Source organism: Cibotium barometz, chromosome 27 (assembly GCF_041138505.1).
Source record: "Cibotium barometz isolate CiBa-2024 chromosome 27, ASM4113850v1, whole genome shotgun sequence".
NCBI lineage: Eukaryota > Viridiplantae > Streptophyta > Polypodiopsida > Cyatheales > Cibotiaceae > Cibotium > Cibotium barometz.
Genome location: NC_141072.1, coordinates 55,391,294 through 55,405,935, shown reverse-complemented (window position 1 = coordinate 55,405,935; position 14,642 = coordinate 55,391,294). Strand labels below are relative to the sequence as shown.

General features: G+C 50.1%; 1 protein-coding gene across 3 annotated transcripts in view; it reads right to left on the bottom strand.

The window, feature by feature from the left end:
• Positions 1–14,642, bottom strand: part of ALDH22A1 (aldehyde dehydrogenase 22A1) — a 72,339-nt gene that overhangs the window by 33,455 nt on the left and 24,242 nt on the right. For 2 of the 3 annotated variants that reach the window (XM_086821720.1, XM_086821721.1), the window contains exons 7-10: positions 2,645–2,748; positions 1,564–1,642; positions 1,269–1,364; positions 972–1,109 (exon numbers count right to left, since the gene is read on the bottom strand). In XM_086821720.1, coding sequence (XP_086677846.1) covers positions 972–1,109; positions 1,269–1,364; positions 1,564–1,642; positions 2,645–2,748 — 417 coding nt within the window. The remainder of the gene's footprint in view (positions 1–971; positions 1,110–1,268; positions 1,365–1,563; positions 1,643–2,644; positions 2,749–14,642) is intronic. The other variant, XM_086821722.1, reaches the window with a different exon arrangement.

The window sequence follows — 14,642 nt, the reverse complement described above, 5'->3', positions numbered from 1 at the left end:
ATAACTTTCTCATGATGAAGAAATTGTGTGGTGCACTAATTTGGTTACATAAATGAGCATTGTATGTTAAGATTTATTGTCATTTCTAGGAATTATCTAGGTTGTTTCCTGTTTCCGTTCCCCCTTGTTCCCGTTCCTGTTCCCCTGGTGGTGCTTTCGTACCGTTCCCGTTCCCGTTCCGTTGCTACTATGCCTCGTACACACCCTTCAGGGCCACTTTGAGCACTTGACCGGTGATTCAGAGCACATGCAACAGCGGAGTGAGGCTTTCTTCCGTGCTTGGACCCCAGACCCTTCCTATCCAGTACGGTAGAGTTTTTCACCACTACAGGCCCAAATGTGGCTTTTCCCTCCACATCCAGTTGTAGCCTCCATCCGATAGAGCGGCCAACCAAGGAGGGAGTCCCCCTTATCTCATACATATATTTGGACTGCTTTTTAGCAGTGTTGAATTCAGCCGAACGGTTGGTTTTTCCTTTATAACTAATAGAAGGATCTTTCTTTGGAAAAGAAAAAAAGTGGGAGAGAATGCAACACACCTTACCTCTTACCTTGGGGCTACATGGCAGCATGTACAAGTGTCTGGCAGAGTTGCGCAAGGTGTGTGCAGGCATTAGCAAAGGCAGCATACGTGTATTATATATATACGTGCATAGGAATTTGATCAAATCATCTAGTCAGCACAACACCAATAACAAAACCAGCTTATCAGAATTCAGGTGCTTGAATCGAGAGCACATTTATTTTTCAAGAACCGGATCTTGGGAAGTGTGGATTGGGGAAGGGGGGGTCCAAACTTCAAATTCCCCCAGTCCCCCGTTGGTATTATGGCTGCTTTGCGGGCAGAAGTTGTAACACCTTCAGGCAGGAAGACCAAGTCGCCTCCGGCCGGTACCAAATTGCAACTACAGAAGGATCTACTCAAAGGAGAAAAAAAGTGGATCTTGGGAAGTAGGTAGCTCAAAGCATACCACTCTGACTGACTTTACAAGCTTTATTATGTTGTTCACAAAATCTGGATATATGTCGGAATGCACGTAAAAACGTTCTGCCCCAGCACAATTTTGTCCACTTGACTGCAATGCTGCCCTTACGGCAACTTGAGCAACCTGTGGCCAAAAAACAATGTTTTACAAAATCAAAAGCTAACTTGTTGCTTTAAATAGTCCCACACAGATACATACATGCATGCATGCATCCATCCATCCATACATACATACATACATACATATATAGTTTAGTCTCAACAATACCAAAACAAATAGTACCTCAGTTACATTTACATCTTCGCACACAATAAATGCATCCTTCCCACCAAGTTCTAATGTTACAGGTGTCAACGTTTTCGATGCAGTTTTCATCACCTAAAAAAATCCCACACGCATTCCTCGATGTCAATAGCACGCTACTTGACATAAAAATATTCAAGGTTCGTAAGCATTTACTGCATTATGGACATGCCAAGTATCAAAAACTCATTGCTTCTAGAATGTGAGTGGTTTGTATAAAGTGTAGGTTATAGGAAGCATTGTCCTTCTAATTTCAAGTACATTGAGTACATACCATCCTTCCCACTCCTGGAGATCCAACAAAGATGATTTTATCTGCATAGGTGACAAGTGCTTCACCTGTTTCTGCATAACTGGAAAGCACTCAAAAGAAGGGGAAAATGTGTGAAATACAGTTTAAATAGATTGGCGGCCCCAATAAGATTAGGCATTGAAAAAACTAAACAATGCAGCACAAAGACGTTAGATCTGTAAGATGATAAAAGATGCACTGCATGCAAGACAACACTTAAAGAATGTAGGATCTTTCACAGCGAGAAACATAATCTCAAAATCGAACACAATAACAGAAATGGAGAAAATTACTGTATTACTAATGTTTCTTATCAACAACGGGCTGTAAAGCTCCACACCCATGTGCTCCTGCAAAGAGATATTCAATAGCAGAACTGGAACTATGGAGACAGAGGTTGTACACTCAAAGGAAGCTAGGGTGCAATAGATAGTGAATGAAGATAACAAATGTGTGGGTGGGCTAGAGCCTGACTCTCTAACTAGCCTCTATAGACAGCAGTTGGCTCTGGAGTGATAGGTCAAGACTAGGGCAATAAATGAAATTCATAACAAACCTTCAGTCTAGGCACAATTTCCAGGTACATCCACAACCATCTCAAGACTAGGCCAATAATGAAATTCGTAACAAACCTTTGGTCCGGGCACAACTTCCAGGCCCATCCAGAAGCATCTGAGGGGCATCCATTTGAGCCTCACAACCCAAAGACTCTTGGGAGTAAGTCTACCTACCCTATGCATGGCCTGATAAGGGGATATCGATCCACGTTAGCACGCAGCCTATTTGGCAGTATGCCAAACCTTTCAAAACTGTCTTGAAAACATCTAGCCTCCATAGACCACCATCCTGTGTTCATACTAGAATGGACGTTTGGGCTGCTAGAACATGGCATACATGAGCTAGCTCAAGCCTGGGCACTGCAAGATGGTGGAGCATTGATATCCAACAAGTTCATCACAGTAAACAGCTGCACAATATGCCACCCACTGGGTGAACGACACACAAAACCAAAAAGTACGCGTGTGCCAAGAGCATAATAAACAAAAGTTGAAAACAAACCTACCCAATAATTATGTGCACAAGCTCGGCAGGAGCACCTACAGCCTGAAGTGCTGCTTGGATGATTCGAAAGTAGAAGAGCGCAGACCAACTTGCATGCTCTGATACCTTCCAAAACAATAGTTGTCAATTCTTGAAAACTCCATGAATCTCAAATGTGGCCTCTTTAATCAAAGTAAACATTAAAAAATGGATCATTGCATACAAAAAACCTAGCACACACAAGCATGTATTCAAATCTATAGATTAAGCTATGATGGTCAGAATCAAGTATGACCACACTCAAAACAACCAATGTAGAGAGCTCCCCTCTATGTAGAAGTAGTGGCTTGCCAACTAAAGTCTGCAAACTGACCAGTGGTGCCTGCTGTCCCAAAATACATCCTTCACAAATGTGATCTGGAGGCTTCTCCATGAGAGGTAGATCTGTAAACATCTTACGTCGCTGCATAAGCATAAGACTATCAAAATTTACATGCCCCATGCGAGCATGCCATAACTCCGCATCAACCATAGCTGGAGTAAGAGTGAATGCATTATAAGCAGACTGATCCACTGGCTGAAATGCATCCAACTGATAAAGTCCATGACATAATGTACCAGTAAGCATCAAGGTCAAGGCATTAGCTTTGTCTCTGACCATGCATTTATCATCATCAAAGTGGACTTGCATACCACAATGTGCTAAAGAAGAAACGGACAACAAATTCTTCTTTATCCCTGGTACATATAAGGCATCTGTAAGGCGGAGAATGGAGCCATCAATGGCTGTGAGCTGAATCTCCCCAATGCCACGAACTGGATATGAAGCATTGTTGGCACACTGAACAGTTTTGCCAACAGGGGCAGGGCCAACATGACTAAACAAATCCTTGCGAGATGTGATATGCTTTGAGGCACCACTATCAAAATACCAAGTACATGCATGCTCTGTCATACTGAGTGCCTGTGAAGACCAAGAGGCATCATAGCTGCATGTATAAAAACAGTAATCCCTGTCCTCAACAAAAGAAGCAGTCTCTGGAGGAGCTTTAGAAGCATCATTAACAGACATCCCAGCTTCCTTTGCCTTCTCTTTGGCAATCCTCTTCCTACATTCAGTGATGTAGTGACCTGGCTTCTTACAGTAATGACATTTGCCCTTCTTCTTGGGCTGTCCATCACCTTTCTTGGTATCCTAAGATGAACCACCATCACCTGAATTCTGATTTGAACTCTTTGGCTGAGTTTTTCCTTTCCCCTTTTGACCTGTAGTAAATGCTTGTTCAGCACTTGTGTTCATATTCATATTCTTCCTCATTTTCTCTTCTTGTAGCAAGAGAGCAACAAGTTCCTGATACTTGAGGGGTTCAACAGCATTCCTCATGCTGAGGTTCAAAGAGGTATGAAAAGCCAAGTAAGATCTTGGCAAAGAGTGCAAGATGGTGGACACAAGCTGTGTCTCAGGAATAATCTCATCCACATTGATGAGTTGCTCTCTCAAATCCTGCAGCTTGTTTAAGTGGATAGACATATCATCTCCTTCATTCATTTTTTGATTTTCCAGCTCTCTTTTCAAAAATGAGATCCGAGCCTCATTACGAGCAGCATACATCTGCTCCAAAGTCAGCCATGCATTCTGTGAAGAGCCAGCTGAACGAATATGAGGTATAATAGACCTCTGTACTGACAATGCAATGAGTGACAAAGCTTGTGCATCCCTGGCATCCCATGTCTTCTGAGCATTTGTTCTTTGAACAGGCAATGGCTGACCTGGAGCCTGTACCTGTTGTCCTCGTCCACGAGCACCCCCTTGGGGAGGAGTCTCTGGAGCCAATGGACCTGGACGTGGTTCATCACCACTAACAAAATCCCAAAGACCTTTTGCCACAAGCACATTTTTCAGCATAAAACTCCACAAGGAGTAGTTCGTGCCGTCCAATTTGTCTTCCTTAGACAAATACGTGAATACATCACTCTGCTGTTGATTTGCCATTATGCCTATGCACAATGTTGTACCTGTGTATCAAAAAACCCAATAGCAAGAACCTTGAAAACAACTGTACTCCACTGAATACAGTTCACCCAAATATGCCTGCACTCTCAATCCTCTGAATGTGCAGCTCAATGCACCAATGACTGAGTAGAGCAGCAAAAATGGCGTACACAATGCCAAAATGCCCCAAAAATGCCCAAAATTACTGCACCCAAAACTGTGCAAAAAAGCCTATAGACTTCTTTGCTAGAAAGTCTGCCTGTAGTGCCTGTAGATTTTCACAAAGAAAATAGAATTGCCCAAAAAACAAAATTTGTAATGCTTACCATAGTTGTACTGAGTAGGTTGAATATATGCAGGTACAGTCCACCAAATGAATAAGTACAGTTGACTGTACTGGGCAAGTACAGTCGACTTGTACTGTACGGTACAGAAGGCGACTGCAAATGTTTACTGTGTGCAGGTACGTTTACTGTGTTGAGCGGGCACGGCGACCAGGTACAGCTAGTGCAGTTGACTGTATGCAGGAAGGCAGGTACAGTACGAGGGGCTCTGACAGATGCAGTCGGTGTTGACAGCTGACAGGTACAGTCGGCGCTGACAGGTGCTGTACGGGCTGGTACAATACGATACCAGTGGAAGGCGGCGCTCACAAGAACTGAAGCTGCAGTACGGCGGCGAACAGGTACGACAGCTTGCAGGCGAAGCTGTTGCTGGCGAGGCTGTACGGGTACTGTAGACGGCGCACAGTGTACGGGCAGATGCACGGATAGTGCAGTACGGACAGTAACAGAAGGCGGCTGTATACAAGCTGGGCAATGGCAGGGCAACACAGCTCTGATACCAAATGAAGGCCAATGGAGTGTTAGGGTTAGGGTTTGGAGATGCTGCAAACAGGCGTGGAGAGCAACAGAGAGAGAACACGACTTCAGTGTATTCAGTTGATCAAAATGTGAAGTACAATAGCCACATAATAAGTGACCTAAAGAGATGTGTTCACATGTCCGGCCATAAAATGTGCCGGGTGGACCAAAACACCTATAAACTGCTTATAAGTGAAACTAAGCTAAACTGGGGGAAAAAACCTCCACTAACTGAAGTAAAAAGTGCCCCAGTAATCTACTGATGATCACTAGCACTCCTCTGGGTGCATAGTACATACACAGCATAAAACCCAACACAAGAGACGAAGCTTATGATGACCAGTTGTAAACTCTGTTGCCCAATCTTGAGTAGAAAATAGTCCACAGAAGTCGTTCAGTTGGCGTATTATCCAGGACAGAATTGACGGCAACACAGCAGGGAATAGCAGATAGACGTATAGTGCAGTTAGCAGCTCCAGTTGTCGTTCAACAGTTACGTGAAAGCTGTATGGCACACAATAAAGGCGGGCAGATTCAGCCAGCAGTAGTGTTGATCTTGCTCAGGCGGTTGACGGCGGGGTTTTAGCCAAATGCTGGCAGCAGCCGGCAAGCGCAGGAGGTACGATGGCGGACAGGAGCAAGCATACAGCAAATCTCCAGTGCACAGCAGGTGTATGGCAGCCAAGTGGCAGTGCACAGTTCGACAGGTGTCTGGCGTAGGAGGCGTTGATTCAGTTGGCTGCAGCACGGGCGCACAAGTGGGTGGCAATAGCGCTGGTGTTGACGATGTTGGTAAGCACAGATAGCAGCGCTGGTTAGCAGGTAGTACAGCAGGTGCAGATGGTGAAACAGACAAGCAAAAGGTGGCACGTTGGCTGCAGCCGTATAGGCGCTGGCTGTTGCAGCTGGCAGCGCACAGTAAGTTAGGCAGTACAAAAGCAGCAGGGTGGTGATGGAATTTCAAGCCATAACGTTGATGAAGATGATGACAACAACGAAGAAGATGGTCTTCACCTCCACGCTCTAGATGTTGATGAAGAAAATGAGGTTTTCTCTTCCACGCTGATGGTGTTGGTCAACTTTGATAGCCACGCTTTGATGACTTGTTCATGGTACTACAAGAGAAGTCCAATCCTTTTTATAATTGTAAGAGACCCTGCTTTTTGCCAAAAAGCCTTCATGCTTTTGACTTGCCTTTTCATGCTTTGCTTTTCCCTTTTTGCCTTTGCTTTTGCTCTTTGTACTTTTATTAATAAAATATTACTCAACTTTTGGTGCTTTGCTTTTCTAGCTTTATGGCCTTGCTTTTTGGCCTTAGAGCTACTTTTTGAGAAAGTGCCTTTTAGCTTTTTGGTCCGGCTCAGTCTCCTCTTTCCAACGGTGCCCTTGGCTCGCGGTGAACTCTGTTTGACTTTTGGCTTTTTCTTGCTTTTTGACCAAGAATGGTGCTTTTTCTTAATCAAACCTTATGGACCCTGTCCCCATGCCTTCTTCCACCTGTTTGGTGTCCAGGCATGGGTTTCATCATGTGAAATAGAGCTAGGAGGGCCAAATAGTTATAGCTGCAGAGCGCCAGGCTGGCAGAGTACAGGAGGATTCGGTTCTATCAGAGAACCGTTTCGAGCATTTATCACAGCACCCACTAGTCAATGCCAGGACCTCTCGTGTCACTGCGAGGATCCCTCCGGCCCCACTAGTTTGGCGGCCGCTTCCCCATTGAGATTCCTCCTCTAGTTCTCAGTTTGCAATGAGGCCTACTGACCCCACTGATCCCCCGGCATGCACCTCCCAGCACCCTCCGGCTTCGGAGGCCCATTCCCACCCGCCACCTTCTCCCCACCCCCCCCCTCCTCCTCCTCTGCCATCCTCGCCCATGACCCTTCCCGCTACATTCTCCTTTGCCCCATCCTCTTTCTCTAAGCCTGCCCTCCCCGCACCCTCCGCCTCTCCAGAGCACTCTCGTCGCCCTCCAGCAGCCCCCATCCCAGAGCGGAGACAGCCAGTGAGTTTCGTTCACTACTTGATTCATCGTTTCTCTTAGCCGGTTGAGATGATCATGCCGCTTCCCTAGTGAGGGCTCTCCCGCAAGAGTCCCTAGGGGGTGCCCACGATCTTCGGGCTACCTGTGGATTACAGTTTCTTCCGATGTCTTCCGGCAGAAGGGACAAATATTTTCGAGGAGACAGTAGCCCCCATTCGGATTTGTGTGGTTTTTCACCACTCAAGAGCTTCTACGCCAAGGAGTGGCACGATGGTCTTCTCTTTTCCTTTGAGTGCAGCCCCGGGGACGGAGTGGGACACGGAGTCAATGGCTCTCGCCATCAAGGGACATGCAGTTCAGCGTTTCCACCCTCCCTTCCTTTCCTTCGCCTCCTTGCCTGCCTCTTCCCCTTGGTTCGGATTGCTCCTCATCCGGGTTCAAGTCGGCCTTCTTCTTCGATTAGCATCATGGCTAATCATTCTCCCTCGGCCGAGCGAACCATTGTTTTTTCCGAAGACGAGTTCGCGGTCCTCTTCACCGAAATTGAGAAAGACTCCAAAACGACCCTCATTGCCAAAATCTTTGGATCTCACCCTTCCCGTCTCCAGGCTCGAGATTGGGTCTTGGCGGCTCTGCCTTCCGACCTCGCTCCACACTTTCGAGATGTCAGGTTGCTTGGAAGCGGTTTCTTCCAAGTGGATTTTGATTCCGAGGACGCAGCCTCAGAGGTTTTGAAGGGCAGCCCTTTGCCATTGGGCCTGAGAAAGGTTTTTTTTTTCCATGAAAAGATCCTTTCATTAGTTATAAAAAGAAAAAAGCCCAATGGGCTACAAACCCTCTCCTGCTCATAAGAAGGCAGAGCAGAGATCCAATCAAGGCAGTTAGGGAGACTCTCCCTAGGTGTAGAAAAGTACAAATAACTGAGGGACTATATCATACAATAGGAGGGGGGAAAATCCAAACAGGTGGCCTGTAGTGCTAGCGGGGGGTACCCGCGTGTAGAGTATAGAAAGGGCCGCTGAGCCAAGTGGTGTGGAAGGCCTGGCGTCGCAAGATCGCTCGATCCGAGTCGCCCCGGATGCGGTCATACTAGCCTCGCAGGGTGTGAATCAACTCCTACCAAATAGCCTGAACAGTCTCTGCTGGTGGTTCCAGTCTCTCCTCAAAGGCCCTGAAACAATGGGCTCTCCAGGTGAACTATATGGTGAGGCTACTGAGGAGCTTCCATCGTAAATCCCTCTCCTGTGTCCAGCCAGCTGTCGAGAAATCCGGTGAAGGAACAAGGCGAGGCAGGCCCCCAATGAATCTGATGGCCTGGCTGGCCTGCTCCGTCTCGTATCCCAGAGCTAGCCCTGACGAAGTCGACCAAGCAGTGGCTCCCCACGTATACATTCCCTCTGGAGAGAGGGGGGCCAAAATGCGCAGAATCCTCAGCCAAATCTGCTGCACCTGTGGACAGTCCCATAGGCAATGTCGCTGTGTCTCCAATGGGTGGCCGCATTGGACGCAGGCCGGCGGAAGGCCACTCTAGACAAGCCAGGTGCCAACTGCAGAGCCCCTGTGGGCAACCAGCCACTGGAAAGCCGAGATCCTGCGTGCCTGTCTGCTAGCCCAGAGCCTGGTCCAAAAATCCTCTAGGAACTCCTGTGAGAGTCCCTGTAGAGCCGCCAATGCTCCGATGTAGCTGGAGAGACCGTCCTCCTCGCAGTCAAAATATGCCTCCCCAACCGAACAGTGTACTAGAAAACGATGATCTCTGTGGCCTCGGGGGACGCATAAGGATCATGCCACTTGTACTCGCCAGGGTCCCACTGGAACCGGGCCAAGGGACGTGCAGCATATGCCCATATGCACCAATCAGAGTCCACATCTGCAGGGTCTGGATCAATATGCCACTTCCGCAGCGGCCACTACCCGTATCCTCTGAAAGATGCACTCTGTGACCAAAGGCGACTCCGCCTCCACTCTCTTAAGACTGCCCTCATCTTGTATCTCATAGTAGAGGCATCTACCATCCTCAGTGCAAGCTTTGACAGCAATCAGGATCTCCAATTGTGTAAAGGCTTCCATCCACCGTGGGGCCGCTGGCTCAAAAGGCGTGAACCACTCCTCGGTGAGAGCCTCCTGAATGTCATCCCTCATAATCAGCCCCCCTCTGAAGTGACTCAGCCTCTCCGCCTGGATCTCCTCCGGGAGACTGCAAAGGGCCTGCCAATCTCCAAAACTGCATGCTAGGCCTGCCGCCAATGGTCCCCAGGCTAGACGAGGCCGAGATCCCAGCATATGACCCTGCTCTGTGCATACCGCGGGGCTCCAGATGAGCGGCTGTCTGGCCCGCTCCTCATCACAAGTGGGAGGTCTCTAAGAAAGCCCCGATCTCAGCAACTCCCAAGCTCGCAGGATACTCAAGGCAAATCTGTCCTCCCATCCTCTACTGAGGCCTGTCCTCCTCATCTCTGTGAAGATCCACCGTATCTCTGGTGCCCAAGTGCCCCCAACTGCGGGAGCTCTAGCCTGCAGTCAGCCGGCAGAAAAAGAAGCACCTTCCAAGGCTCAACGCCGCCTGGAAGCAGCCCCCGAACAATAAGCTTCCCCAACAAGGTTCTACTCTAATCAGCTGGATCTATAATGCCCAAGTCCCCCTAGGCCAGTGGAAGAGTAATAACTGCCCAAGCAACCTTAGCCTGGGCCGGCTGACCATCCCGCCCAGACCAAAGAAAGTTCCTGATCAGTCTCTGTACATGGCTGATGCAAGAGCTCGAGAAAATCCAACAAGACGTGATATATCACATAGTCGCTAAAAGCACCTGATTTGTCACCACCACCCGGAAAGCCGAGCTGTACTCCAATATAAAAGCTTCTTCCGAATGCTCAGAAGAAGCGAGGCGATCTGTTGCTCAGGTGACAAATCAAGTCCAATCTGGCATCCCAGATACCGCACTGCTGTGCCAAGAGGAATCCATCTAAAACCCGGGTTTGGGCTCCATGCCGGAGCGGGAGCGCTACTGATCCAAAAAGCCACTGTCTTGCGCCAATTGATCAATGCTCCCGAAGCCACACCAAAAACCTGTAGAAATTGCTCTGCCCTCTGTAGATTGGCCTCCTGGCCATGCAAAAACAATCCCGTGTCATCAGCAAACTCAGAATCAAGCAAGTCCTCACCCCGGACTGGAAGCTGGAGTCCTCTCAAACCAACCTCCTCTGCTGTCAGATACATGCTCATAGCCTCTGCAAAGAAAAGAAAAAGGAACGGAGCGAGAGGGCATCCCTGAGACGGACTGATCTGGTCAACTCAAAACTCGGTCCCCGTCCTCCTGCCATCAACACCTAGCTACGAGCTGTGGAATATAGAGCCGCCACCCCTCGAATCTAGTCTGGCTCAAAACCCAGGCGAAGCATAGTGCCCTCCAGAGAAACCCAGTCGACTCTATCGTATGCCTTCTCAAAATCGAGAAGCATAACGACCAAGTCCTCGCCAAGAAATCTAGCTCGGGCCGTCGCCTCCCAGAAGGTGAAAATGTTGTCAAAGATACTGCGCTCCTTGACAAATCCTGTCTGGGTAGCATGAATCAAATCCCCAAGGAAGGGCTGGATCCTCAAACTCAAGGCCTTGGCTAGGACCTTGTAGACAGTATTGAGGATCGTAATAGGCCTCCACTGCCGAATATCATTTGACACTCCCTCCCCCTTGGGAATAAGAAAGATCAAGCCCTCTGAAAAACTCTGTGGCATCACCCCAGTGTCCAAAACATGCTGAAAACCCTTGCGGAGGCCTGGCCCCAAAAGGTCCCAATAGCGCATAAAAAAGACAGGCATCAATCCATCCTCCCCAGGGCAACTATGACACGGGAGGGCCCTCAAAGCCTCACCAAGCTCATCCTCTGAAAGGGGCTCACCCAAAGCTGTGCGCATACGATCTATGACCCTCCTCTGCACATGGGCCCACACAGTCTGTCTGCAAGCATCATGTGCCTCCGTGGCTAGCTCCACTGAAAGCAGGTCTCTGTAGAACTCAACGGCAATAGCTCTAATCTCCTCGGGCTCAGTGGCTAACGATATGTCTTGCCTCCAAAGCTGGCGTACTCCTGCTTGAGCATGGCGGGGTCCGATGATCTCAAAAAACCCCCCAGTCACTCTATCACCAAGCTGAGTCCACTGAGAGGCCTGTCGATGATAGTAAAACTCGTGTCTCTGCTCCTCTGCCTCTCTAACCTCCTGGCGTGCCTGCCTCAGCTGGGACGCCACCCACTCACATGTAGGCTGCTGCTCTTGAAGGCGCTGGAGCGAAGCAAGGCTACGTCTCAAGCGACGCTCCCACTCTCGTGTCTCTCCCAGCCGTGTCAAGGCTGTAGCGTGCAAAAAAGAGCTGAGCTCGATGAGCCCCTGGGCACACTGGCCTACTGCATCCAGGTCAGAGCTTTGGCTATCCTGCCATATCCTCTCAATGTCCTCAAAAAGACTGGGGTCTATAAGTATTCTCTCTGGGATCCTCAACTGCAAGCTGGTCTCCCGTGTCCTCTCCTCAAGAGTCAAAATAACTGGCGCATGGTCTAAGAAAGAGGTGCCAACGAGAATGCCAATGGAGCCACCACGCTCCCCGAACCTGTCGCCCACATAGAAGCGATCAATTCGTGATAGATTAGTCCCTCCCTGCCGGCGATCCGACCGAGAAAAACTAAGACTGCCCTGAGAATGGGAGAAAGCCTCATGCTGCCATGCATCAGTGATCCACAGTGTCATACAAAATCGCTCCCAAGCTGCAAGCTCCGTGCCATGCACTGTAACATGACTACCTCCCACCCTATCGGCCGGGTCCTCAAGCATGTTGAAGTCTCCCCCAACACACCAATGTGCGGCCTCGGGCAATGCATCTGTAACAAGGGTCCAAAACTCTGCTCTGGCACTAGCATGATTGGGCGCATAGACATTGAGCACACCAATGTGCTCATCATGCATCCTAAGAATAACATACTGCGCTCTACCAGGCACAATGACCCCACAATCCACAATGGCCTGCCGCCATGCATCCGCAATGACCATACATACTCCTCCCTGCCCACCCAAGGGCCCAAAACCTACAGACCAAAAAGTGTCCCATCTACCAAGCATCACCGAACCATATCTCCAAATCCTGCTCTCACTCAAATGGTGCTCCTGCATCATCAGAATATCAATAGTGCCCCCAACCAGGCATCTCTGAAGCTCCTGCCTCAAGCAACCACGATAACGTACATAGTGTGCACCGCCAAGGCCCTGTACATTCCATGAGATGATCCTCATGGATGACCTGCTGAGGTGGAGGCTGTCTCAGCCATACGGCGGGCCTTCGCAAGTGGCTTGGATGGAGAGTAATCCCCATCCGAGCGACTACGAATCTGCCCACCCAATGTGCTACAAGAGTCTCGGACCAGGCGCCAGTGGGTGTGTCCCATAGCGACTGCCTCCCGCTCGGAGAAAGAATCCTCATGTATGCATACATAGCCAGGGTCTCACGCTAGGTCTGCCACTATGCGAACCACCAAGTGTCGATGCCCGGAGGCATCCGCACTCCCGGTATCAAAGAAATGCGCCAACTCCCAGAGTCGGCCTACCATATCTGTAATCTCCAAGTCGCTCACATGGTGAGAAAACTCAACTGCCTGTGTCTGCAAAATACTAAGAGCAAGATCCAGAGTCCACTCCCGGTCGCGAGTGCTGAAAAGAGGGAAGGAGAAGGCCACCGTTGAATCAAGTGCCTCCTCGCCTCGCGCTGGAAGTATCACCACATGAACTCTAATAGGTGCTGGCTAATGGGGGCCCTCCGCTCCAAATAGGCGTGTAAAGGAGTAGTCGAAAGCCTCCGAGCGCTGTCTAGTGTCGAGACTACTCAGCCAACTGCGGATAGAGAATATCCGTGAAGCACGAATCGGCATGATAGGTCTCCTCTGCGGTACACGAGCAAGGTCGGTGCTCAGTGCCCGCCGGACTGCAGGTGAGCGCCACGGCACTACCAGTGCCTCCCGGGGAGCTGAGATGAGCGGAGGGGGAGGGGGGGGGGAAGGGGGTGGGGAAGGAGACGCTGAAAATGCGGGAGCGGGAACGGGAGGAGGCGAGGGTGAAAGCGAGGCGGGAGGGGGGGACGGGGGAGGGGGGGGTGGAGGTGGAGGTGGAGGTGGAGGTGGAGGTGGAGGTGAAGGGGGGGGACGCTCGCATCTCCTGATCCTCAGTCTGCGCTGGGGTCTCCTCCTGGAGGGGAGCAAAGTTGTTCCTCACTGGAACCCAATGATGCTGAGGCTGTGTCTGCTGCTGCGTCGGTCTCTGGGCATGCTGCTGTGGTTGTCTCCCTCTACGGCACCCCTGTCCAGGCTGCCAATTAGAGGTCTCTGTGGGCTGAGCAGGTGTCCCAGAGTCTGCCTGCCGAGCCGCATCTGTGGACGGGCCATCGGAGGTCTACTGCTGCGGTGAAGGTCAGGGTCTCCTGCGAGGGCAGGCCTTGGCCAGGTGGCCGACCTGCCTGCATATAAAACACTGGTACGAGAGCCCCGAAAACTCCACTCTCTGATCGATCCATCCCCCCCCCCTATCCTAGGTAACTGAATGACCTTCGGAAGGGAGGCGATGTCAAGAACCAAAACTCTGACCGAAGGAAGGCCAACTGCTCTAGCCACCACTGAAGCTGCTGTGGGGCCAGTCTCAAGTACCGAGCCCACCAATGATCCTATCCTGGAAAGGAGCGGAAGGTACTCGCGGCAAAGTCCAGGAAAGCAAACTGGGACATGGAATAGGCGCTCTCCCTGCTCGACCGCTGCTGGATCGAAACCATGGTGCCAATGTCTGAAGAAGGCCCGAGCGCCCCTGATGTCAAGGGCACTCATGGCTAGGACCTGGGCCACGCTCTGGGCTGTCTCGAACTCAATCAAGTAGTGTCCGTGGCCCAGTAACTAAACATCCAGGATCTTGCCCACATCTGCAAGAAGGCGGGCCTGGAGAAGATCCCGGATCTCCCCTCTGCTGGGGCAGGTGCCAACTATACGGCAAATGGTGGAATGTACCTAGAGGCGTTCCACTTTGCGGCGAGGCTCGCTTCCTCTTCTGGCGAAAGAGAAAGCCTAATGGGGGTATCCTCAAGGGTGGGCGAGGGGGCTGCGGAAGAGTCCCTCTGAGGTGAGGCGGAGGGGCCTCCATCAGAGTCTGAAGCTAAGTC